General features: G+C 41.9%; 1 protein-coding gene across 1 annotated transcript in view; it reads right to left on the reverse strand.

Moving 5' to 3' along the window:
• Window positions 1-3,013: 3,013 nt before the first annotated feature.
• The window catches only part of LOC141205562 (uncharacterized), a 58,600-nt gene continuing 34,657 nt past the window's right edge, over window positions 3,014-26,956 (reverse strand). Inside the window, exon 8 of the mRNA XM_073664131.1 lies at window positions 3,014-4,709. Within this exon, the coding sequence (XP_073520232.1) occupies window positions 4,087-4,709 (623 nt within the window). The 3' untranslated portion in view covers window positions 3,014-4,086. The remainder of the gene's footprint in view (window positions 4,710-26,956) is intronic.

Here is a 26,956-nt window from a genome sequence, read left to right on the forward strand (position 1 = left end):
AGAGGAACACTTATAAGAGATATTATTAGATACAAAGCTAAAACTAAAGAATTCACACAAGATCTCCAAAATGGGGTACAACAGGCTGAGGTGCAATACACCCTAAACCCGTCAGATGGTAATGGCCGGGAGTAAAAGGCAGCTCAGAGATTATTTCATGATCATCTTATCTCTAAGGCAGAAAACAAGCAGTTCTTTACAAAGCAAAAATAGTTTGAACAGGGGGAAAGTGTGAGGCATCTTCTCTCTACCGTAGATAAATCACAGGAGGGTCCATCTTATGTCACCGAAAATGAAGACACCATAACGGGAAACAATAATGTGCTAAATGCCTTTCATACTTACTATTCTAGTATTTATGAATCAAGATTTAGAGGAAATGAGGATGAACTTGGATTGTTTCTTGAGGATATAAAATTACCCAAGTTTAAAGAGGAAAGTAGCTCCTACCTAGAAAACCCACTGACAATGCCTGATCTTGAGGACGCATTACAGTCCCTTGGTAATGAAAAGGCCCCCGGCTCTGATGGACTGTCATGTGAATTTTTTTTAAAAATGTAAGGATCTCCTAATCCCTAAACTATGAGATACTTTTAATGAAGCATTAGAATCGGGTCACATACCAAAATCTATGCTGTCATATCGTCCCATTTTTCTTCTATTGGTAGACACTAAAATTATTGCAAAGGCCCTGGCAAATAGATTATTTCACATTATTACAGAGATTATTCATCAGGATCAATCAGGCTTTATGCCAAACTGGTCCACAGCAATGAATTTACAAAGGCCTTTTTTGAATATTCAGAAATCAGATGCAATAATAGGACATAAAGCTATTCTTTCTTTCTTTCTTTCTTTCTCTATGCAGCTAAAGCATTCGATGGCATAGAATGGATATACCTGTAGGAGGTTCTGAAAAGGTTTGGGGTGGGTTCCAAATTCCTATCATACATACAGGTTTTGTACTTGGGACCTCAGACTAAAATAAGAACTAACGGTCTCTTATCCGCTTCAATCACGTTGGGGAGGGGCACATGGCACGGATGCCCCCTGTCTCCCCTTCTTCTCGCGATGGCCATTGAACCTTTGGCCTATATGTTGAGTGCTAGTCCGGATATTGTAGGCTTTAAATATGGTATCTTAGATGAATGATTTTCACTCTATGCTGACGATTTACTGATATATATACAGTTGAAACCAGAAGTATACACTATATAAAAAGACACATATGCATACTTTTCTCAATATCTGACATTAGTGATGAGCAAGCATGCTTGTTTAACCCTTTAAACAACCACGCTCGGGTACTCGCAGAGTAGTTTCGGCGTGCTCGGCATTTCAGTTGAAGCAACTGCGTCTGCATGTGTCGCAGCTGTAACACAGCTGTGATATATGCAGGGATTGCCTGTTTGTTAGGCAATCCCTTCATGTGTCACACACGTATAAGAGCAGCGGATGATGGCGGAAGCTGGTAAGATTGTGTCAATATCCACTATGAAACGAGTACTATATCAACATGGGCTGAAAGTCCACTCTGCCAGGAAGAAGCCTTTACTCCAAAAGAAACATAAAAAAGGAAGATTAATATTTGCAAGTGCACACAGGAATGCAGACCTTAATTTTTGGATATATGTCCTGTGTCTGATGAAACTAAAATTGAACTTTTTGGGCATAATGACCATTGTTGCGTTTGGAAGAAAGAGGAAGAAGCTTGGATGCCTAAGAATACCATCCCAACTGTGAAACACGGGGTGTCAGCATCATGTTGTGGGTTTGTTTTGCTGCAGGAGGGACTGGTGCACTTCACAAAATAGATGGCACCATGAGAAAAGAAGATTATGTGGCAATACTGAAGCAACATCTCAAGACATCAGCCAGGAAGTTAAAGCTTGGGCGGAAATGGGTCTTCCAAATGGACAATGACCGAAAGCATACTGCCAAAATGATAACAAAGTGGCTGAAGGATAGCAAAGTCAATGTTTTGGAGTGGCCGACACAAAGCCCTGATCTCAATCCTATTGAAGATTTATGAGCAAAGCTGAAAAAGCAGGTGCGAGCAAAGGTGACCTATAAACCTGGATCAGTTACAGCAGTTTTGTCAGTAGGAATGGGCCCAAATTCCAACCAACTATTGTGAGAAGCTTGTGGAAGGATATCCCAAACTTTTGACCTAAGTCATTCAGTTTAAGAGCAATGGTACCAAATACTAATGAAATGTATGGAAACTTTTGACTTTGCAGTAAGTTATAAAAATTCCTTAAAACATTCTCGCTCTCTCATTCTGGCGTTTGGCAAATATTATAAATTATGGTAATCCTAATTGACCTACAAAGGGAAAGGTTTATTCTGATTTCATGTCAGATATTGAGAAAAACATGCATATGTGTCTTTTTATATAGTGTATGTAAACTTCTGGTTTCTACTGTAGGTGATATCCAGAAGTCTATTGATCCTATTCTGAACATTATTGGAGAGTTTGGTGAAAGGTCAGGACTGTCCATTAATTGGGATAAGTCGTTTATTCTACTATTTGATGATATCCCTAATTCGAGCATATTAGAACATACACGAATACAAAGGGTTGAGAAATTCTAATACCGAGTATAAGTATAATGATAAGATCTCCGGATTACATTGTACTGATTCTATATCTTCTTCTGGAAAAGTATAAAAAGAAAATCGATGTGTGGTGGAGATTACCATTATCAGCTGTAGGAAGAGGGAACTTATTAAAAATGATATTGATGCCCCAACTCTTATACATTCTGCATAATGCCCCTATTTGGATCCATAATTCCCATTTTCAGAAAATTCATAGCAAGTTTCATTCTCTTATATGGAAAAAGAAATCGTCTAGGATAAAATGTGATTATCTACAAAGTGACGAGGAATCTGGTGGATTGGCGATTCCTAATGCACTAATATATTATATTGCAACATTTGGGTGGGTGGCAAAGCGCTGCAAACCCAAATAGTATTAAGGGGTTAATTACCTTAAGAACACGGTGGAATATTCCTATTCATATAGTGGAACTGAATGACCTCGCACACAAGAAATCACTATACCCTACACTTGCTCTACTCTACAAGGTCTGGGATAGGGGTAAAGATATAATGGAAATAGGAGACTGCAATGAATCTACACCTATATGGTTTAATAATAAATATGCTGAGGTCTATAAATTAGAGGGATTTTGGAGTTGGGAGGATAAAGGAATATATACGATATAAAACATATTGTCTGAAGGGAAACTTAAGTGCTTTGATCAATTAAAGGGGGGATTTGGGGTGACAAATAAACAATTCTATAAATATCTACAGTTTCAGCATTCATTTAATGCACAATCAAGATGGACTCCCTTCTGGGTAGAAAATAATACTTTTGTCTATTATAAAGAGGGTATATAAAGTAGATATTGAACCAGACTAAAAAAATGCCTATTAGGTATATTAGAGGATGATATGGAATTTGACCCAATTTCAATAGGGATTTCACATATTTTATTTCAAGCTGGGAAGCATAATTCATCCAAATGGATTAACCCCTCACCTCCAGAAATTAGTGAACTAAAAAATAGGATAAATAATATTATCAGATTAGAAAAAGGGGTATATAAACAATGAAACTCAATGAATACATTTGAGAAAATATAGGGTTTATGGTTGGATACACCTGGAATGCCATCAAGGGGGTTATTGTTGGAGAGACAATTTGACGTATAGGGGAGGGGGGTATTGGTGAGGTCTAATGTTTCATTGTAATGTGCATTGGAATTCCTTAACATGTGGTATGGGTAATATAGCACACCTATATGTGTATAGGATTATAATGTTTATTACAATATTATGGTTATATAAGAGATTTCAAGAATGTGGAATGTTAATTGTAAGATATAGTAACTGCAAGTTATCAGACGGTAATGGGCAAGCTGAAAGGATATATAGGAGAGATGCATATATGTGATTCCTATGGTATGTTATTTTATTATTGTGTGTACTGGTTTCTTGTTTTGTCAAAAAAAACTAAGGAAGAAAATCTCAATAAAAAATATATTGGATTAAAAAAAAAGATTCGAAAAAAGGCTTCTACCCTGTGTGGGTTCTCTGGTGCCTAATCAAATGGGATGTCTGGTTAAAACATTTCCCACAATCTGAACATGAAAAAGGCTTCTCACCTGTGTGGGTTCTCTGGTGCTTAACCAAAGCTGATTTATAGTTAAAACATTTCCCACATTCTGAACATGAAAAGGGCTTATCCCCTGTGTGGGTTCTCTGGTACGTAACCAAAACTGATTTTTGGTTAAAACATTTCCCACATTCTGAACAGGAAAAGGGCTTCTCCCCTGTGTGAGTTCTCTTGTGACTATCAAGAATCATTTTACAATTAAAACATTTCCCACATTCTGAACAGGAAAAAGGCTTCTCACCTGTGTGGGTTCTCTGGTGCTTAATCAAACCTGATTTCTGGTTAAAACATTTTCCACATTCTGAACAGGAAAAGGGCTTCTCCCCTGTGTGGGTTCTTTGGTGGCTATCAAGATGGTCTTTCCGGTTAAAACATTTCCCACATTCTGAACAAGAAAAAGGCTTCTCCCCTGTGTGAGTTCTCTTGTGTCTATTAAGAAACTTTTTACGACTAAAACATTTCCCACATTCTGAACATGAAAAAGGCTTCTCCCCTGTGTGGGTTCTCTGGTGATCAACAAAAACTGACTTCTGGTTAAAATATTTTCCACATTTGGAACAAAAAAATCTATTATTCGCTGTGTGTATTTTTTGATGTTTTAGAATAGACTTTTCGAGGGTAAAACTATTTCCATTTTCTGAACTTGAAAATGATTTCTTTGCTTTAGGAGCAGTTCGTATTTTAATGCTTATTTTATTTTGATTTTCCTTAGTAGTCGGTAATGAATCAGAAGACAGGACCTGTTTCATAGGATCAGATGATTGATGTTTGCTGTGAAGGGATGATGGTGTATCTGGAGTAATGGCATTCACTTCAATTGTATCCTGTGGGATCTCAAGATCATCAGATTTAAAAATTGAAGATGTCAGCTGTCCCTCTGATCTTCTGGTACAGTCATCTGCCAAGAAAAAAACCCAATTATTAATTTTGAATAAAATATCCTTGAAATTTATATTTTTGAACATTTCTACTTAAAATGTCTAAACAAACAGATCACTGGGCTACATGCTAATCCAGGGAAATGAAGAAATATATGCTCAAGTTTGAAAATCTATTTTATGAGACACAAATCTAAAAAATAGAGGATTAAAAATATTTTAAATATTCCTCTATTTTTTAGATTTGTGTCTAATAAAATAGATTTTTAAACTTGAGCTTATATCTCTTCATTTCCCTGGATTAGCATGTAGCCCAGGGATCTGCTTGTTTAGATTGATTTAGAAGTGGTATGCAATCTTTATTTATTTTTCAGTGGGATTCTTGTGTTAATTGTGCTTAAAATGTCTGTAGAAATGGCAAGTTATTGACAGAATGACAGTTCACAGTCTAATAGAAAACCTCATAGGATGGACCAGTAGAGCGTGGTGTTCAACTGTTTGTTCATTCTGCCTCCAAAATATGGAATAAGAAGCCATCAAACAATGTTATGTAGGGAAAAATGATACAAATAAAAACTTCTACTCATCCCACAAAAAACAAGTCCCCACTCAGGTCCATCATCTGTCAGTGGAAAAACAGAGGTTTCCACATTATTAGTGGCTCAAAGGCTCTTGATAATCAACATGGCTTCCATAAACCAATCCAGCAATATCTGCTTTTCCGAAGTCAAATCTCCCCCTCGCTTCTGAGCCTTGCAGTGCGCCCAAAACACATTTAGCATCTATGTATTTCACATTACTATAGTGAGAAGAATCCACTTAATTTATGGTGTGTGTCTCTTGGTGCACAATCTGGGCACTATGTGTTGGATAATAAAATGGCCAATCTGTAATTTTTACTCTCCAACATCCAGGACTAATTTTCGGAAAGTGCCTGTGTAGTCAAAATAGTCACTACTCCTATAGATTAATTCACTGAGAGTTGTAATTTCCAAAATGAAGTCACTTTATGGGGAATTCTACTGCCCTGGTTTTCTGACATTTTGTCATATTAGGGCTTCTGCAAATGGTGGGTCCCATCTCCTCTGGGATCTGCTCCTGTGAATCTGCTTCTGTCACCAGGAGATGCCTTATTCATTCTGCAGGCAGCGCTGGTAATGGGAGTAATTAAAGTATGGGGCTCTTGGCAATCTAAACTATAGTAAGGGACAATATTTTCTGTCAGATGAGTTTCAAGAAGAAATATTAGACATTCAAAGAGAACTTTTTATAATAGTGCAGAGATGAGGCGTCTTAAATTTAGATCTCGGGCATTTGGAAGAGGCAATGGAGATCTTTTTGAAAGACTACCAGGGAGTTACAGAGTCACATAAGTGAGGCCGGCCGATCCAACCACAATGAAACTATCATACAGAATGAACCTGTAAAAAAAGAAAGAATATAAAAACATGCAACATCCCCAACAACAACGTATGTATGAAGGGAGAAATCCAACACTAAACTGGAGTCGCACTTATTTATGGTGGAGCATTGGAGCTACTATGAGTCCTGACCAGAAGAGTAGAGAAAGTATTAGTGCCCCCATTTCAGGAGAGATTGTGCAGTAATCTGAATTCCTTAGGATGAAAACATAATGGAATTTATGACGTGGAGTGAATCCATGAAACCAGGGCTGGAGCCAACACATCTCCTGCAGGCGTGAATAAATGTATATGACAGCCATCAGCCACGCACAGCTTAGAGATATATCATGTCACAGGTGTAATGTTTTATGTAGTTTATCACAATCCTGTTTGAAGTTAGTTGGTTTTAAAAGAAATTGAAAACTCAGGATAAAGGGAAACTCTGTTGTTATTGTACAGAAATTCACACTTGTCCCTCACTGCACATTTAATGTTGTCGATCATAAAGGTGAAGTTTGGCCAGAAAGACTGGACCTGGTCTTGTAGGGACCATATGAGCACATTCAGCAGCACAGAAGGGAGAGAAGGTAGATTCATCCAATAAGATAACAGGGATCTAGGAAGCCGACAGCATCATTACCCTCCGCTTTCTCTTACAGGACCATCATAATATTTTTCTTCAAGTGATTTTCTAACTTGTCAGCACATTCTACGTACGCTGTCATTTGGCTTTGTAGTTTACAGATCTGGGCAAGTAATGGTCAGTATCATCTAATCTCAGGGGGTAGGTGGATCCTCCAGGTTGTAAATTCTATAGAAAAGGGCTTTCATAATTTCCCAAAGTAATCTGAACATTTTCAGACGGAGGAGAATGTTGTGGTCTAGAGGCAAAATGGTGCTCACAAAATTGTGATACAGCCGGACTACATCACTGATAAAGCAGCCACAGCCGGTGACTGAGAAGAATCTGTGACTTCTGTGCATTTAGTGGTTACTACTCACCTGGGTAGTCATATGTAGGAATCTCCTCTTTACACCGCTCATCACCCCTCACATATGTCTCTGTAATATTACTATGGGTCAGATCTTCACCCTGAAACAAATATTATAAAAGTCAAAGACAGATGGAGAAGTCACATCTATGATCAGCTCTAATCCTGCCATCTCCACCGTTCTCATTACACAAATAATAATGGTGGATAAAACAAGACTGAATACAAGACCTTCACAGCAGTCTACATATCATAGGGGAGATCTCATGACACCTTCTCTTCATCTACCTGATGATCCTGAGGAACATTGGGATCTTCTTGTTTACAGTCCTGTGGAAGAAGAGGACGGGGACATCTCTCTGGTGTTGTCCTCTTACTGGATAGATCTGGAGGAAACACATACAGGGACTGAATTCATTCTTTACATACAGATAATTATAGGTTGTGTGTATTTAGTCCTGTCTATTACCTGGTGATGTGAGGGGCTGGGGAACCTCCATCATGAAGTCCCTGTACAGATCTTTGTGTCCTTCTAAATACTCCCACTCCTCCATGGAAAAATAGACAGCGACATCCTGACACCTTATAGGAACCTGACACATACAATGATACCATCATCCCCTCGATCCCTCCATAGCGTTACTGTATAATGTCCCAGCATTCCCAGCAGTGTCACCTCTCCAGTCAGAAGCTCAATCATCTTGTAGGCGAGTTCTAGGATCTTCTGGTCATTGATGTCCTCATGTATCAGGGGGTGAGGTGGAGGCCCCGTGATTAATCTCTGGTTATGGAGAGACACATTAATAAATCTCACTACAGACATTTCCAGAGTCCTCACCTCTCCAGTTCTGTCCATCTGTTATTCCCATAGATAAGAATGATGTAATGTGACGTCATCAGAATCTCTCACCTCTCCAGTAAGCCGGAAGAGGATCTCTAGGGTGAGGTGTAATATCCTCTCTGCCATCTTGTCTCTATCCATATCCATCTTTGATGAGTAAATCAGGAAAATGTTCATATATAGATCTTCACTGAGAGGATCCGATATTGTAGAGACCTGAATGAGAAGAAGATAAGTTGATGGAACATCATAAAAATCCTGTGTAATAATACATCTATTGGAGATAATGAGAGGAAACATATAAGGAGATTTATTATTTCACATCATTTAGTTTTTTACTTTACATCTAGTAATAAAACCTTTATATTTTAGGCCACAGACAACAAGCAGTTTCTTCCTCGGAGTCGGCAGCTGAAGGCTAAGTGCCCACGTTGCGGACCTGAAGCATATTTTTTACGCTTCTCCCTGGCGGGAAAACCACATGCGGATTTTACATGCGGTTTTCCCGCCAGGTAGAAGCGTTTGTGAGGCGTCTTTGCAGTGTCTTTGCATGCATTTCCGCATGCGGGTTATCAAGCACTTCTCCAAGTGATTTAAGCATCACTTGGAAAAGTGCTTGACAACTTCTTCACACTATATAAGTCCATGCAACCGGCATGGATTTATATAGTGTGACCAAGTAATAGTTAAAAAAAAAAGAATCAGAATGGTAAAAAATAAAAAAATAAAGTTTATACTCACTTTCCGATGCATTCTCTGTCCTGTCCGGAGTCTTGAGCGGCTCATACTGTTGTGTGCAGGACCTGCGGTGACGTCATTGAGTCATGTGATGGGTCACATGACTTAATGACGTGGCAGGTCCTTCACACAACAGCGCGACGGCGGGAAAACACCGGGAAGACATCAGAAGATAAGTATAAACTTTATTTTTTCTTTTTTTTTACAGGTTCTTTGGTACCCAGGTCTGGATGAGAGTCTCCTCTCATCCAGACTTGGGTACCATCCGCACATTGATTCCGCTGCGCTTCCGCAAAATTAACGAACATGCTGGGGATTTTTGACCGCAGCATATACGCTACGGAAAAATCCGCAGCATGGGCATTGACATTGCGGAATGCCATTGGGGACCATGGGGTGCGGATATACATGCGTTTTACAAGCGGTTACGCTGCGGAAATTCCGCAGCATATACGCCTGTAATACGCAACGTGAGCACGCAGCCGAATACGTTTCTCATAGACTCATCTTCCATAAAGCTAATTCTCGTCGCATTTTCTGACACTGGAATGGAGAATAACCTCGGCATTCAATGGTTCAATTTTTTTAATGCAGTCCAAAAACAAAAGTTAGCGTTTAGGTCGATCTGACCTTCATCAGTAACTGTTGGAAATAGCACAAAGAACAAAACAATAAATAGAAGAATAATAATAAAATTAAAAAAGCATATACAAATGGATCATTGCGCAATAACATGATAATATCTCTTGTTTAACCTGAACAATAAACATGCTGTCAAACAGTGCATAATATTTCATCAAACCCCATTAATACGGATACAACATCATAGTATAGGGCAAGTATATATAAAAATTGAAGCGAGCTGACACCTACTAGACTGCTGGATGGTATTCAAAGGTAGGAATTCAAAAGTGTGGAGATATGGTGACACTGGTTGCTTGGGTCTGCAGAAAAGAGCAGAGAGTGGCAGACTCACAGTTATCAGCTGAGAGGGACTGTGGAGGCAGAGATAGACAGAATAGAGCTGGACGTAGCATACCTGTGACCCCTAGTTCCTGGTTATAAGGTGGTACTGCACGTAGTGGCTTAGAGGAACGCGGTGTCCACCGCTAGTTCCTGGTACTGTGCGCGTTTTCAGGGGTAGAATGGTTTCTAAAGGTGGGGGGCGGGAATAGTGAGGGCGGCTGACCAATCGCGGCCAATCCCGCAGTGTTGTGTAGTGTGAACTCCGGAAGTGCACGTGTGACGTCACCGGAAGTGACACGCTGCTCCCAGGAAGCTGTGCGTTCCACAGGCCGGTGTAAATGCGTTCCAGTGAGCTGGAAGTTTGAGTGCCAGGGAGAGAGAACGTGCGTTACACCAATATAGAGCCCCCAATGGGCATGAGCCAGAGCCTTTGTTGGAGTTGAGAAGGATCCAGGAGAGGGGACAAGAGTGTCCAGAGAGGAATAATCTGCAATAAAGAAGACAATATATGAGTAGGATATGGAGATCAAAACATGTATATTATTGACCTATTCAAATTGAAGACCACATTTAAAAACGTAAAATACATTTCAACATGGGGTCACATAAGATCCCTGGGTGACAAGTTTCTCTATACCAATTGTTCATTGAGAACCAAACTCCAAACATAAAAAAACCTTATATAAAAAGCCAGTAGGTCACAGTCCCTATTAAGGTCTTTCGGCTCTAAGGACTGTAATTCATGAATCCAGAAGGCTTCTCTACGTTTGAGAAGGCTCACTTGGTCGCCCCCTCCGACGTGGTGCCAAAACTTGTTCCAATACCTGGTATTTGAATTGAGAAATACTATGTCCTGCCGTGATAAAGTGTTGGGGAATGGGTAACATTAGGTTTTTGCACAGAATTGTGGACTTGTGCTTTGAATCCATTTTGGGATTCTGGAAGAACCGTCGCTTAGGACATTGGTGCGCTGTGCCCAAATCGGCACATACCAGAGAGTCTCTAATATTGGTTGCTCTCTTAAAACACGGTAGGAAGGGGGTTGTTAGAACGCAGGGATCGTGGGATAGCTGGTTTGTAAGATGTTCCAGTGTTTCCTAATGGTTTTATGTAAGATGTAGGCGAAGGGGTGGAACGTGTGAACGAAGGGGATTCTGTCCTTAGTGTTTGGACGATCAGTTCTGGAATTCGACGCCTGGGGATGCAAGAAGCTAGGTGGATAGCCTCGTTCAATGAATTTGGTCATCATTTCTTGTAACCTCTGATTGCGGATAGTGTCACTGGACACTATCTGTTTGACCCTCTGAAATTGTGATGTAGGTATAGATTTCTTCAACGACCTTGGATGATTGTTAGAAAAGTGTAATAGGCCATTGCGATCGGTGGGCTTGGAATAGAGGTCAGTTGTTAGGTGGCCCTGTGTATCCTTGATCCTTGGAAACTAACACTGCTTGAATCATATGTCATGGTGAAGCTCAAATCTGGCTATGCGGAGTTAAGTGTGGAGAAAAACCTCTAAGGATTCTAAGGGACCCTCTCATATGCAAAAGATGTCATCTATGAAACGTTCCCAGAGAATGGAATGTTCTTGAAAAAGTGGATTAGAGTAGACCACCTGATTCTCGAAAGATGACATGAAGCAATTTGCATATGGGGGGGCCACATTGGTACCCATCACGGTGCTTTTCACCGAAAAGCCTTAATAGGGACTATGACCTACTGCCCTTTCTATAAGGTTTTTTTATATTTGGAGTTTGGTTCTCATTGGACAATTGGTATAAAGAAACTTGTCACCCAGGGATCTTATGTGACCCTATGTTGAAATGTATTTTATGCTTGGAAATGTGGTCTTCAATTTGAATAGGTCAATAATATACATGTTTTGATCTCCATATCCTACTCATATATTGTCTCCTTTATTGAAGATTATTCCTCTCTGGCACATTCTTGTCCCCTCTCCTGGATCCTTCACCACTCCATCAAAGGCTCTGGCTCATGCCCATGGGGTCTTATGCTCTTACTGGTGGAACGCACGTTCTCTCTCCCTCAAACTTCCGGCTCACTGAAACGCATTTACACTGGCCTGTTGAACGCACAGCTTCCTGGGAGCAGCGAGTCACTTCCGGTGACGTCACACGTGCACTTCCGGAGTTCACACTACACAGCCCTGTGGGATTGGCGGCGATTGGTCAGCCGCCCTCACTATTCCCGCCCCCCACCTTTAGATACCATCCTGCCCCTAACAACGCACACAGCACCACCAGGAACTAGCGGTGGACACCGCATTCCTCTAAGCCACTACGTGCAGCACCGCTTTACAGTGGGCATGGAAAGTATTCAGACCCCTTTAAATTTTTCACTCTTTGTTTCATTGCAGCCATTTGGTAAATTCTAAAAAGTTCATTTTTTTTCTCATTAATGTACACTTTGCACCCCTTCTTGACTGAAAAAAACAAATGTAGATTTTTTTTTAAATTTATTAACAAAGAAAAACTGAAATATCACATGGTCATAAGTATTCAGACCCTTTGCACAGACAATCATATTTAAGTCACATGCTGTCCATTTCCTTGTGATCCTCCTTGAGATGGTTCTACTCCTTCATTGGAGTCCAACTGTGTTTAATTGAACTGATAGGACTTGATTTGGAAAGGCACACACCTGTCTATATAAGACCTCACAGATCACAGTGCATGTCAGACCAAATGAGAATCATGAGCTCAAAGGAACTGTCCAAGGAGCTCAGAGACAGAATTGTGGCAAGGCACAGATCCGGCCAAGGTTACAAAAGAATTTCTGCATTACTCAAGGTTTACAGTGGCCTCCATAATCATTAAATGGAAGAAGTTTGGGACCATCAGAAGTCTTCCTAGACCTGGCCGTTCAGCCAAACTGAGCAATCGCTGGAGAAGAGCCTTGGTGAGAGAGGTAAAGAATAACCCCAAAATCACTGTGGCTGAGCTCCAGAGATGCAGTAGGGAGATGGGAGAAATTTCCACAAAGTCAACTATCACTGCAGCTCTCCACCAGTCGGGCCTTTATGGCAGAGTGGCCCAACGGAAGCCTCTCCTCAGTGCAAGACATATGAAAGTCCGCATAGAGTTTGCTCTAAAACACATGAAGTTCTCCCAGACTATGAGAAATAAGATACTCTGGTCTGATGAGATGAAGATAGAACTTTCTGGTGATAATTCTAAGCGGTATGTGTGGAGAAAACTAGGCACTGCTCATCACCTGCCCAATACAATCCCAACAGTGAAACATGGTGGTGGCAGCATCATGCTATGGGGGTGTTTATCAGCTGCAGGGACAGGACGACTGGTTGCAATTGAAAGAAACATGAATGCGGCCAAGTACAGAGATATCCTGGATGAAAACCTCTTCCAGAGTGCTCTGCACCTCAGACTTGGCCGAAGGTTCACCTTCCAACAAGACAATGACCCTAAGCACACAGCTAAAATAACAAAGGAGTGGCTTCAGAACAACTCTATGACCATTCTTGACTGGCCCAGCCAGAGCCCTGACCTAAACCCAATTGAGCATCTCTGGAGAGACCTGAAAATGGCTGTCCACCCATGTTCACCATCCAACCTGACGGAACTGGAGAGGATCTGCAAGGAAGAATTGCAGAGGATCCCCAAATCCAGGTGTCAAAAACTTGTTGCATCAATCCCAAGAAGACTCATGGCTGTACTAGCTCAAAAGGGTGCTTCTACTCAATACTGAGCAAAGGGTCTGAATACTTATGACCATGTGATATTTCAGTTTTTCTTTAATAAATTTGCAAAGCGTTCTACATTTCTGTTTTTTTTCAGTCAAGAAGGGGTGCAGAGTGTACTTTAATGAGAAAAAAAAAATTAACTTTTTAGAATTTATTAAATGGTTGCAATGAAACAAAGGGTGAGAAAAATTTAAAGGGGTCTGAATACTTTCCGTACTCACTGTATATAGAATGGAGTCTGTCTACAATAATGTACTGCGCTTGCGCTACTTCTCATGAGCTAGAGGTCCGATAATGTCCATCCCCTAGTGTGCATGTCCGGAAGTGACGCGCTTTACACTGAAAAGCCAGATAAACTGATTCCCACCGTGCCAGTAGTACCCGGGACTGCGTATGCCCGCAGTTGTGTTACACGCCGGAGCACATCTAGGATCATTCTGAGACTGCAAATGTCCATAAGTATGAGTTGCACGCTGAAGCGCATAATGAATTTGGATTGCATTCCAATATAGAAAAGTCCTGTCTCTGAGATTAGCTTCATGGGAGATTATACACAAGTATTGCACATCCTCCCATCATGCAATAGTCATGTAGATCTACTTTGTCACTACAAAAAATATGGGATGATGGCCCACAGTATATTCCTAAATGGTCAAATTTGACCCCTATTGCATAATTAGAGATAAACAAGGATCACCACACTTGTTAGTTACTACACTGCATGCAGAATTATTAGGCAAGTTGTATTTTCGAGGATTATTTTTATTATTGATCAACAACTATGTTCTCAATCAACCCAAAAGACTTATAAATATCCAAGCTTAATATTTTTGGAAGTTGGAGTGGGTTTTTTTTAGATTTGGCTATCTTAGGAGGATATTTGTTTGTGCAGTTAACTATTACTGTGCAGAATTATTAGGCAACTTAATAAAAACCAAATATAATCCCATCTCACTTGTTTATTTTCACCAGGGAAACCAATATCAGTGCACAAAATTTAGAAATAAACATTTCTGACATGCAAAAACAAAACCCCCAAAAATTAGTGATCAATATAGCCACCTTTCTTTATGATGACACTCAACAGCCTTCCATCCATAGATTCTGTCAGTTGCTTGATCTGTTTTCAATCAACATTGCGTGCAGCAGCCACCACAGCCTCCCAGACACTGTTCCGAGAGGTGTACTGTTTTCCCTCCCTGTAGATCTCACATTTTATGATGGACCACAGGTTCTCTATGGGGTTCAGATGAGGTGAACAAGGGGGCCATGTCATTATTTTTTCTTCTTTTAGACCTTTACTGGCCAGCCACGCTGTGGAGTAGTTGGATGCATGTGATGGAGCATTGTCCTGCATGAAAATCATGTTTTTCTTGAACGATACCGACTTCTTCCTGTACCACTGCTTGAAGAAGTTGTCTTCCAGAAACTGGCAGTAGGTCTGGGAGTTGAGCTTCACTCCATCCTCAACCTGAAAAAGTCCCACAAGTTCATCTTTGATGATACCAGCCCATACCATTACCCCACCTACACCTTGCTGGGGTCTGAGTCGGAGTGGAGCTCTCTGCCCTTTACTGATCCAGCCTCTGGCCCATCCATTTGGCCCATCAAGAGTCACTCTCATTTCATCAGTTCATAAAACCTTTGAAAAATCAGTCTTAAGATATTTCTTGGCCCATTCTTGATGTTTTATCTTATGTTTCTTGTTCAAAGGTGGTCGTTTTTCAGCCTTCCTTACCTTGGTCATGTCCCTTAGTATCGAATACCTTGAGCTTTTCGATACTCCAGTAACGTTGCAGCTCTGAAATATGGCAAAACTGGTGGCGAATGGCATCTTGGCAGCTTCACGCTTGATTTTCCTCAATTCATGGGCAGTTATTTTGCGCCTTTCTTGGCCAACACGCTTCTTGGGACCCTGTTGGCTATTTGCCATGAAACGCTTGATTGTTCGTTGATCACGCTTCAAAAGTTTGGAAATTTCAAGACTGCTGCATCCCTCTGCAAGACATCTCACAATTTTGGACTTTTCAGAGCCTGTCAAATCTCTCTTCTGACCCATTTTGCCAAAAGAAAGGAAGTTGCCTAATAATTAAGCACACCTTATATAGAGTGTTGATGTCATTAGTCTACACCCCTCCTCATTACAGAGATGCACATCACCAGATTTACTTAATTGGTAGTTGTCTCTCAAGCCTATGCAGCTTGGAGTAGGACAACATGTATAAAAAGTATCATGTGATCAAAATACTCATTTGCCTAATAATTCTGCACACAGTGTAAATAGTATATATGGGATATAACTGATAAGAAATAATTCTGATATAGAAGCTCAGATCTCTTCATGAAGTAAAACAATATGTGAACCCTATTTACAGGGAACAATGAATGAACAATGAGAGTAGCAATGAATAGAGTATAAAATCCAAAAATGTAACCCAAAATGGGGTTGTATTCACACAAAACAAGCATAGGAAATTTGCTCATTCAGTCCCTTGGGGTCTAGTGAATCCAATCTGGAAATCCATTCACTTTCCTTTTTGAGGATACATCTATTGTGATCACCTCCTCTCACATTGGGTTTAACCACCTCAATAATACAAAAGGAGATGTCTCCGGCTTCACCTCGATGTACACTGTTCATGTGCCTCGCTAATGGGGTGTCGTGACCATGGCATATATCGCCCAGATGCTACCCCACCTTACTCCTAGATTCCCTCTTGACCTTGCCTACATAATCTAGGGGCAGGTGCATGTGGCCATATATACAAGTCCCGAGGTTTTACAGTTGGAATAATCCCTCTGAACAATGGTTTTACCAGTGGAGGAACAAGATTTATATGTCTCATCCAATTACAGAAAAAACATTCTCCACATCTGAAGAAACCAAAGATTCTTCTATCTAGCCATGTCCCCTTGGTTTTTTATAGACACTATGCACTAAATGGTCCCTAATTGACTGACCAATTCTGAAAGTTATTGTGGGAGTAGATCCCACAGCACCCTCAGGTCCGGGTCGGCCACAAGTACATCCTAGTGTTTTCTGAGGATATTAAAGATACGGTTACTCAGTTCCTATTACCAGTGTTATCCCATCTTTTTCTTGGTCTCTTGGTTAGGTATGGAGGAATGTTTGTCTCTCCTGTTTTTCTGTAAACGATCGTGCGGAATCCAAAATGTACTGTGGGTACCTTTTTCCATGAATCTGGTGTTCATGTCTATTGTCTGTATATTAAAATCTGTGACATTAGAACAGTTCCTTCTCAACTGTAAAAATTGGCCATTGGGTATTGCCTTTTTCAGTGGGATGGGGTGGTGGCTATCCCATTTCAATAGTTTATTAGTGTTAGTAGGTTTATGGTAGTTGAGTGTCCCTAGGGTCCCATCCCGTTATTTCTAGATTAGTACATCCAAGAAAGGCAACTGGTAATAATTAAACTCAGATGTAAATCTAAGGCCATCGCTATTGATGTAGAGCTCCCTGAAAAATTAAAAAAAAATTGTTCACTCGTCCCCGACCAGATGATAAAAATGTGGTCAATATATCTATACTGTACCCAAATATATGGATGCCACCACTTATGATCATCCCTGAATATTGTGGTTTCCTCCCACCAGCCCAGGAAGAGGTTATCATACGAGGGGACACAGGGGCTCCACATCGCACTACCCCTGAGCTGGTGGAAGTATTTCCTGTCAAAAAGAAAGAAGTTATGAGTAAGGCTATGTGCCCACGATGCAGAAATGAAGCAGAAAATTTCTGCAGCATTTCTGCATCTCCCTGGCAGAAAAAACGCATGCAGATTGTGCATGCGTTTTTCCTGCAGAATACATGCGGATTCACATGCGTTAACGCATGTGTTTCCGCATGCGGACTGACAAGCACTTTCCAGGCGATAGCATCACTGGGAAAGTGCTTGACAACTAGGTCACACTGTATAAATCCATGCAAAAGGCATGGATTTATACAGTGTGACTGTAAAAATAAAAAAAATAAAGCTATACTCACCCCCGATGCCCCGGCGTGTGCTGTCGCGCTCGTCCTGGCTTCTTCCAGGTTGCCGGCACATCGCGAGACAGTCTGCGGTCACATGACCGTGACGTCATCTCAGGTCCTGGAAGGAGAAGCGCTGCCGGCAAGCAGAGAGAAGCCGCCGGACAGGTGAATATAAACTTTATTTTTTATTTTATTCTTTTTTTACAGGTACAATGGTACTCAGGTCTGGATGAGAGTCTTCTATCCTCCAGACCTGGGTACCATCCGCACATAGAGACGCATAGAATTCGCTTGTAGAAATGTACAGACATGGACTCTATGCGTCTCAATGCAAGTCAATGGCGGCGCTTCCGCAAAATTAATGAACATGCTGCGGATTTATTTGCGCTGCAGAAACGCTGCGGAAAAATCAGCAGCATGTGCATTGACATTGCGGAATGCCACTGGGGACCATGGGGTGCGGATTACCATGCGTTTTTGATGCGTTTCCGCTGCGGAAATTCCGCAGCATAAACGCATGAAAAACGCATCGTGTGCACGCAGCCTAAGAGTGAATTTTAGAAGATCTTCCATGAAGACATTAGGTCTGCTACACTCTATTGATCTTGATTTCAAGAAACGTCTTACTCCTCTAATACCATCCTCATGCGGTATATTACTGTACAAAGCCTCAATATCTAGTAAGGCCTGCTCCCCTACATGTATGTATACATGCTCGAGGGTCTACATGGAGGGGAGCAGGCAGAGGGAAAACCATTTTCCAGAGGAATCATTCCAAGTGCAGGACCTCAGGCGGTACTGAGGGAACATTACACTGTGTGGGGGCATCATGCATAAAGAATAAGGGACATAATGGGGGCATTACACTGTGTGGGAGCATCATACATACTGCATAAGGGGTATAATAGGGGCATTACACTGTGTGGGGGCATCATACATACTGCATAAGGGACATAATGGGGGCATTACACTGTGTGGGGGCATCATACATACTGCATAAGTGGTATAATAGGGGCATTACACTGTGTGGGGGCATCATACATACTGCATAGGGAGCATAATGGGGGCATTACACTGTGTGGGGGCATCATACCTACTGCATAAGGGGCATAATGGGGGCATTACACTGTGTAAGGGCATCATGCATACTGCATAAGGGACATAATGGGGGTATTACACTGTGTGGGGGCATCATACATACTGCATAAGGGGTGTAATAGGGGCATTACACTGTGTTTGGGCATCATATATCCTGCATAAGGGGCATAATAGGGGCATTACACTGTGTGGGGGGCATCATACATCCTGCATAAGGGGCATAATGGGGGCATTACACTGTGTGGGGCATCATACATCCTGCATAAGGGGCATAATGGGGGCATTACACTGTGTGGGGGCATCACACATCCTGCATAAGGGGCATTACACTGTGGGGGCATCATGCATACTGCATAAGGGACATAATGGGGGCATTACACTGTGTGGGGGCATCATACATACTGCATAAGGGACATAATGGGGGCATTACACTGTGTGGGGGCATCATACATCCTGCATAAGGGGCATAATGGGGGCATTACACTGTGTGGGGGCATCATACATACTGCATAAGGGACATAATGGGGGCATTACACTGTGTGGGGGCATCATACATCCTGCATAAGGGGCATTACACTGTGTGGGGCATCATACATCCTGCATAAGGGGCATTACACTATGGGGGCATCATACATCCTGCATAAGGGACATAATGGGGGCATTACACTGTGGGGGGCATCATACATCCTGCATAAGGGGCATAATAGGGGCATTACACTGTGGGGGCATCATACATCCTGCATAAGGGGCATAATGGGGGCATTACACTGTGGGGGGCATCATATATCCTGCATAAGGGGCATAATGGGGGCATTACACTGTGGGGGCATCATACATCTTGCATAAGGGGCATAATGGGGGCATTACACTGTGTGGGGCAGCATACATCCTGCATAAGGGGCATTACACTGTGGGGGCATCATACATACTGCATAAGGGGCATAATGGGGGCATTACACTGTGTGGGGCATCATACATACTGTATAAGGGGCATAATGGGGGCATTACACTGTGGGGGCATCATACATCCTGTATAAGGGGCATAATGGGGGCATTACACTGTGGGGGCATCATACATACTGCATAAGGGGCATAATGGGGGCATTACACTGTGGGGGCATCATACATCCTGTATAAGGGGCATAATGGGGGCATTACACTGTGGGGGCATCATACATCCTGTATAAGGGGCATAATGGGGGCATTACACTGTGTGGGGGGCATCATACATCCGGCATAAGGGGCATAATGGGGGCATTACACTGTGTGGGGCATCATACATACTGCATAAGGGGCATAATGGGGGCATTACACTGTGTGGGGCATCATACATACTGCATAAGGGGCATAATGGGGGCATTACACTGTGGGGGCATCATACATCCTGTATAAGGGGCATAATGGGGGCATTACACTGTGGGGGCATCATACATCCTGTATAAGGGGCATAATGCGGGCATTACACTGTGGGGGGGCATCATACATCCTGCATAAGGGGCATAATGGGGGCATTACACTGTGGGGGCATCATACATCCTGTATAAGGGGCATAATGGGGGCATTACACTGTGTGGGGGCATCACACATACTGTATAAGGGGCATAATGGGGGCATTACACTGTGGGGGGCATCATACATCCTGCATAAGGGGCATAATGGGGGCATTACACTGTGGGGCCAGTAAAGGGGTCCTGTACTATGAGAACAATACGTTTCCTCCCTTCCTGTCTCCATAGTTGGGTCGTATGTATCTATTACAGGAAACAGAACAAAAACCTTATGATTCTTATAAAGGGGCAACACAAGACCCCAAAAGAGTCTCCGTGCTGAAGGGGTTAATGCCCCCTGCGCCCAGTAATGGGGGGTCTCCACATACCTCCACCTGCAGAGCCGCCACCACATATATGGCTGCTCTGTGCGCACAGGAGCTGTGATGAGGTCACAGGAGGGGAGGAGTCAGGGGTCACATGATCAGGGGCCTCAGTGGATGCAGGACTCTGCTGTGCTGGTTGTCATGGTGCTGGATGAGCTGACGTTTATGTGTGGGGTCAGGAGGGGTTTACAGTGTGGATGTAGCAGAGCCGCGTGTGTACGAGGTGTACGGAGCGGAGCCGCGTGTGTACGAGGTGTACGGAGCAGAGCCGCGCGTGTACGAGGTGTACGGAGCAGAGCCGCGTGTGTACGAGGTGTACGGAGCAGAGCCGCGCGTGTACGAGGTGTACGGAGCGGAGCCGCGCGTGTACGCTGTATACAGCTGTATACTCCTAGGTTCGGTTGCAGACACCGCGGCTCTTTATCAGATGTAGAAGAACTGACACTGGACACTCGGTAAAACTGCGCTCGGACGTCTCTTGTTTCTCGCACAGATATTGATAACATAAGATGGAGTCAGACGAACCCTCCTACAAAACCTGATAACAAAGTCATTACTACAGGACTGGATGAGAAAGGGATTTATTCTACAAGAAACGCTGGGGCCACAAATGAGAGAATCCGGGCCCCGTGGCTGGATACTCCGGACCCCCGGCGTGTTAGGAGCAGACGGGGTCTTTGTCCCTGGAGCTTCTCTGCTTGGTATAATGAGACTCTGATCTTGTTCTTATAAAGAGGGTTGGAGTAAAATAGAAGCTGCCTGAATATGAGGACCTTGTCTGATCTCTATGTCCTTGTGTACAGAGCTATGGAGATAGCGCTATTCTCTGTATAATAGATGTGATGTCGCTGGAGCCCTAATATTCCTGTACAGGGGTCTCTGGAGAGATAATCTTACCCCAGCATTATGGATTGGGAGAAGGGAAAGGGGATTGGGGACATTTTTTTGTAATTCCCCTTCATAAAAAAAAAACTAGAATAAAAAATAACTGGTTAAAAAAAAGTGTTTCGTTTTCTCCCCATGTTGGTTGTAGGAGAAGTAAAGAGCCGAGGCTGAAGATGCTTTATCTCCTGAAGTCTACAAGAGGGAGGATTGGCAACTCCGAATGTCCTTCTCTATTTTGGGATTGTGAGTTAGGAAAAGGGGCAGGAGAACATTTTGGGTTTATTTTGGGGGCAAGAGATGCAATATTTGTCCATATAGTGTAAATATATGAATACAGTTAGGTCCAGAAATATTTGGACAGTGAATCTTTGTGATTTCAGCTCTGCAGGCCACTAATCTGGATTTAAAATGAAACAACTGAGATGCAATTAAAGTGGAGACTTTCAGGTTTAATTAAAGGGGTTGAACAAATATATCTTTTTAAACATTTAGTTACTGCAATCATTTTTCTACAAAGCCTCCTCATTTCAGGAGCTCAAAAGTAATTGGACAAATGAACGTTACCATAAATAAAATGTTCATGTTTAATACTTTGTAGAGAATCCTTTGCTGTAATTACTGCCTGAAGTCTGGAAGCCGTGGACGTCATCAAACACGCTGGTGTCACTATCCCCCCGCTTTCTGTCGAACTGAACATAAAGAGAAAGTCCGGTCTGCAGCTGATCTCTGACTTCCTCTTCATGTTTAATTCGTACAAAGGCAGGGATAGTGACGCCAGCTATGATTCGGGGCCTGGCTCACGTGTCACAACAACCGCACGAGAGCCCTGGGACTGCGAGTCTCGACATCACGGAGGCGAGTATTAGCTTTTTTTATTTTATCCGGACCAAGTGTAGGGTATGACAAGGAGTTGTCCAAGTAGTGGACAACTTCTTTAAGCCTGTAAATGCAGCTCGATGGGGTTCAGCTCTGGTGACTGACTTGGCCATTGCAGAATATTCTACTTCTTTGCTTTTGCACTATGTTTTGAGTCATTGTCCATCTGTACTGTGAAGCACCATCCAATCAACCTTACTGCACTTGGTTGAATCTAAGCAGAAAGTATCACCTTGTACACTTCAGAATTCATCCGGCTGCTTCTGTCTTCAATCACATCATCAATAAACACTAGTGACCCAGCACCATTGGAAGCCATGCAAGCCCGCACCATCACACCGCCTCCACCATATGTTACTGAGGATGTGCTGTGCTTTGAATTATGAGACATTCCAAGCCTTCTTCATACTTTCTTCTTCCCATCATTCTGGTACAGGTTGATCTTGGTTTCATCTGTCCCAAAAATGCTTTTCCAGAACTGGACTGACTTATTTAGATGTTTTTTTTAGCAAAGTCTAATCTGGTATTTGTATTTTTAAGCCTGATTAATGGTTTGTACCTTGTGGTGAATCTTCTTTATTTGCTCTCATAAAGTCTCATCTTTTATGGCAGATGTAGACACTGAAAGACATACTTCCCGGAAAGTGTTCTGCACTTAGGTTGATATTGTGAAGGGGATTTTCTTCACCATGGAAAGGATTCTGCAATCATCCACCACTGTTTTCTTCAGTGAGTCCACACCTTTCATTCTGTGTTATGGGTTCACACCAACAGCTTACAAATACAAAAGCTACACCTGGAATCAGCTCCAGACCTTTTATCTGCTTCATTGATGATGGATTAATGAGGGAAGAGCCCATACAGCCAGTCAAAGAGCTTTTGCGATAATTGTCCAATTACTTTTGGTCCCTTGAAAAAGAGGCAGCTCCATATTAACCCCTTAAGGACCAGAGCATTTTCCTTTTTTGCGTTTTCGTTTTTTGCTCCCCTTGTTCCCAGAGCCATAGTGTTTTTATTTTTTGGTCAATATGGCCATGTGAGGGCTTATTTTTTGCGGGACGAGTTGTACTTTTCAACGCCATTACTAGTTTTACCATATCATGTACGGGAAAACGGGAAAAAAATTCCAAGTGCGGTGAAATTGCAAAAAAAGTGCAATACCACAGTTGTTTTTTATTTATTTTGTTTACCACGTTCACTGAATGCTAAAACTGACCGGCTATTATTATTCTACAGGTCATTACGAGTTCGTAGACACCAAACATGTATGGGTTCTTTTATATTTAAGTGGTGAAAAAAATTCCAAAATTTGGTAAAAAAAAATAGCACCATTTTCTAAGACCTGTAGCGTCTCCATTTTTCGGGATCTGGGGCCGGGTGAGGGCTTATTTTTTGCGCGCCGGGCTGACGTTTTTATTGATAACATTTTGGGGTAGATCCGATGTTTTAATCACCCGTTATTGCATTTTATTGCAATTTTGCGGCGACCAAAAAACGTAATTCTGGCGTTTAGAATTTTTTTCTCGTTACGCCGTTTACCGTTTGGATTAATTCTTTTTTTACATTGATAGATCGGGCGATTCTGAACGCGGCGATACCAAATATGTGTATGTAGGGTTTTTTTTTTAATATTTTATTTTGAATGGGGCGAAAGGGGGGTGATTTAAACTTTTATTTTTTTTTAAAAAAAATTATATTTTTAAAAACTTTTTTTTCACTTTATGCATGCTTCTATAGTCTCCGTAGGAGACTAGAAGCAGCAACTATCTGATCGCCTCTGCTACATACAGCGGATCAGCAGATCCCCTGCATATAGCAGAATTGGTCCTGTGCTATGAGCGCCGACCACTAGGTGGCGCTCATAGCGACCAGCGCATGACAACCACAGGCGTCTGCTGCAGACTCTGGGATGTCATGCCCACCCATCGGTGACCCGCGATCACATGACGGGGTTGCCGATGGGCGGGGCTTAGGACGCGTTTCCCGGAAGCGCGCGTTAAATGCCGCTGTTGGAGATTGACAGCGGCATTTAACATGTTAACAGCCGCGGGTGGATCGCGATTCCACCCGCGGCTGTTGCGGGCACGTCAGCTATAAGAATCAGCTGACATGTGCTCGGTTCAGTGCGGGCTCAGCCCTCACTGAAGCGGGGGAGGTAGCCTATGACGTACTAAGACGTCATAGGTTGCAAAGGGGTTTTAAAGAGCTGTGATTCCTAAACCTTTACTCCAATTAGGATGTGACTACCCTTAAATTAAAGTTGAGACTCGCCACTTTAAAGGGAATCTGTCACCCACTGGGAGATTTGAGACCTCTAATATGGTCATTGTAGCAGCTTTATTTTTTTTAATCTGAAACCTATTGAAAGTTTACTTGGCTGTGTGTTTGGAATCATTGTCTTGCTGAAATGTAAACCCTCATTTCATCTTCATCATGTTGGTAGATGACAGCAGATTTTTATCAAGAATGCCTCGGTACATTTGTCCATTCATCCTTCCTTCAATGATATAAAGTTTGCCGTATGCTGAAAAACAGCCCCACATCATGATATTCCCACTTCCAAACTTCAATGTGGCTATGGAGTTTTGGGGTGACATGCAGTGCCTTTCGGTCACCAAACATGGTGTGTAATACGGCATCCAAAGAGTTCAATTTTGGTCTCATCTGACCAGACTTTTTTCTCCCAGTATTTCACATTCTTGTCTAAATGTTGTTCAGCAAACTTTAAAACACGCTTAAACATACTTTTTGTTGAGCAATGGAGTCTTGAGTGGTGAGCGTACATACAGGCCATGAAGGAGGAGTATAGTTTTCTTTGAAAAAAATTGTACCTGCTGATTCCAGGTCTTTCTGCTGCTCTCCTCATGTAATCCTTGGCTCTTGGACAATTTTTGTATAATTCTTTTCACTCCTCTTTCTAAAACTGTCTGAAACCTGGTTATGGCCAATTATGCTGAAATTATGTTTTTTCAACTACCGGATAATTGATGCAACAGTGATCACTGGGACCTTCAGTAGTTTATAAATTCTTCTGTAACCAATGCCATCAGTATGTTTTGCAACAATAAAGTTGCATAGGTCTTGAGACAGCTCACTGGTTTTACCCATGATGAGATCTTTCTTGTGTGACATTCTGGTGAGAATTTCATGTCAATAGCACATTTAGAAATATATTTAGTTACAAAATTGGTGAAATGCGTGTGAAGGAAACTTATCATTGTAAAGGAAATGTAGAACAGCAGTAAAATAACTAGTTAAGTTAGCATCCACATGACCGTCTCTACACAAAGACAATGTCTGCCTACTCTTATTGCTGGAACTCAGAACCATAGTGGGGTCTCCTGGAAGAATACTGAGACACAAACTATTTAAAATGCAAAGTGCTTGCCCCTAAATTAGCCCAGGATCCAGTCACAGACCAGCAATTGTAATATTCTAATCCAGTCCGTCCAGGAAACATGAGCCCAGGACCAGGCATATAAAAAATGGGTTGCACAAAAGAAAGTTGCTCACATGTGAGGGCCTGATGTGCCGGTCTGATTCATAATTCATTCCCCTTCCCTCAAGGAAATAGAACTTAATTGTAGATGTAAACATTAAGGCATTCTGTTATTTATCCCTTTTTATTTTATAGCTGTTTTGCATATTTGTGTGGTTTTATTTTTACCTTTTTATACCTTTATTTGTAAACACTGTATATTTTTATATTAAAGCTTAAAATCTTTAATAGGTTTGATCCTTGTATGCTTTAAAGAATCCATAGCCTTTCAGAGAGTGTGTGGCCTTTTTGATTGTCTGACACTAACATACAGTGGGTACGGAAAGTATTCAGACCCCTTTAAATTTTTTCACTCTTTGTTTCATTGCAGCCGTTTGGTAAATTCTAAAAAGTTCATTTTTTCTCATTAAAATATACTCTGCACCCCATCTTGACAGAAAATAAACAGAAATGTAGAATTTTTTGCAAATTTATTAAAAAAGAAAAACTGAAATATCACATGGTCATAAGTATTCAGACCCTTTGCTCAGTATTGCGTAGAAGCCCCCTTTTGAGCTAGTACAGCCATGATTCTTCTTGGGAATGATGCAACAAGTTTTTCACACCTGGATTTGGGGATCCTCTGCCATTCTTCCTTGCAGATCCTCTCCAGTTCCGTCAGGTTGGATGGTGAACGTTGGTGGACAGCCATTTTCAGGTCTCCAGAGATCCTCAATTGGGTTTAGCTCAGGGCTCTGGCTGGGCCAGTCAAGAATGGTCAAAAAGTTGTTCTGAAGCCACTCCTTTGTTATTTTAGCTGTGTGCTTAGGGTCATTGTCTTGTTGGAAGGTGAACCTTTAGCCAAGTCTAAGGTCCAGAGCACTCTGGAAGAGGTTTTCATTCAGGATATCTCTGTACTTGGCCGCATTCATGTTTCCTTCAATTGCAACCAGTCGTCTGGTCCGTGCAGCTAAAAAACACCACCATAGCATGATGCTGCCACCACCATGTTACACTGTTGGGATTT

This window comes from Phyllobates terribilis, unplaced genomic scaffold (assembly GCF_046119375.1).
Source record: "Phyllobates terribilis strain yellow unplaced genomic scaffold, ASM4611937v1 Scaffold_140__1_contigs__length_4765195, whole genome shotgun sequence".
Lineage (NCBI taxonomy): Eukaryota > Metazoa > Chordata > Amphibia > Anura > Dendrobatidae > Phyllobates > Phyllobates terribilis.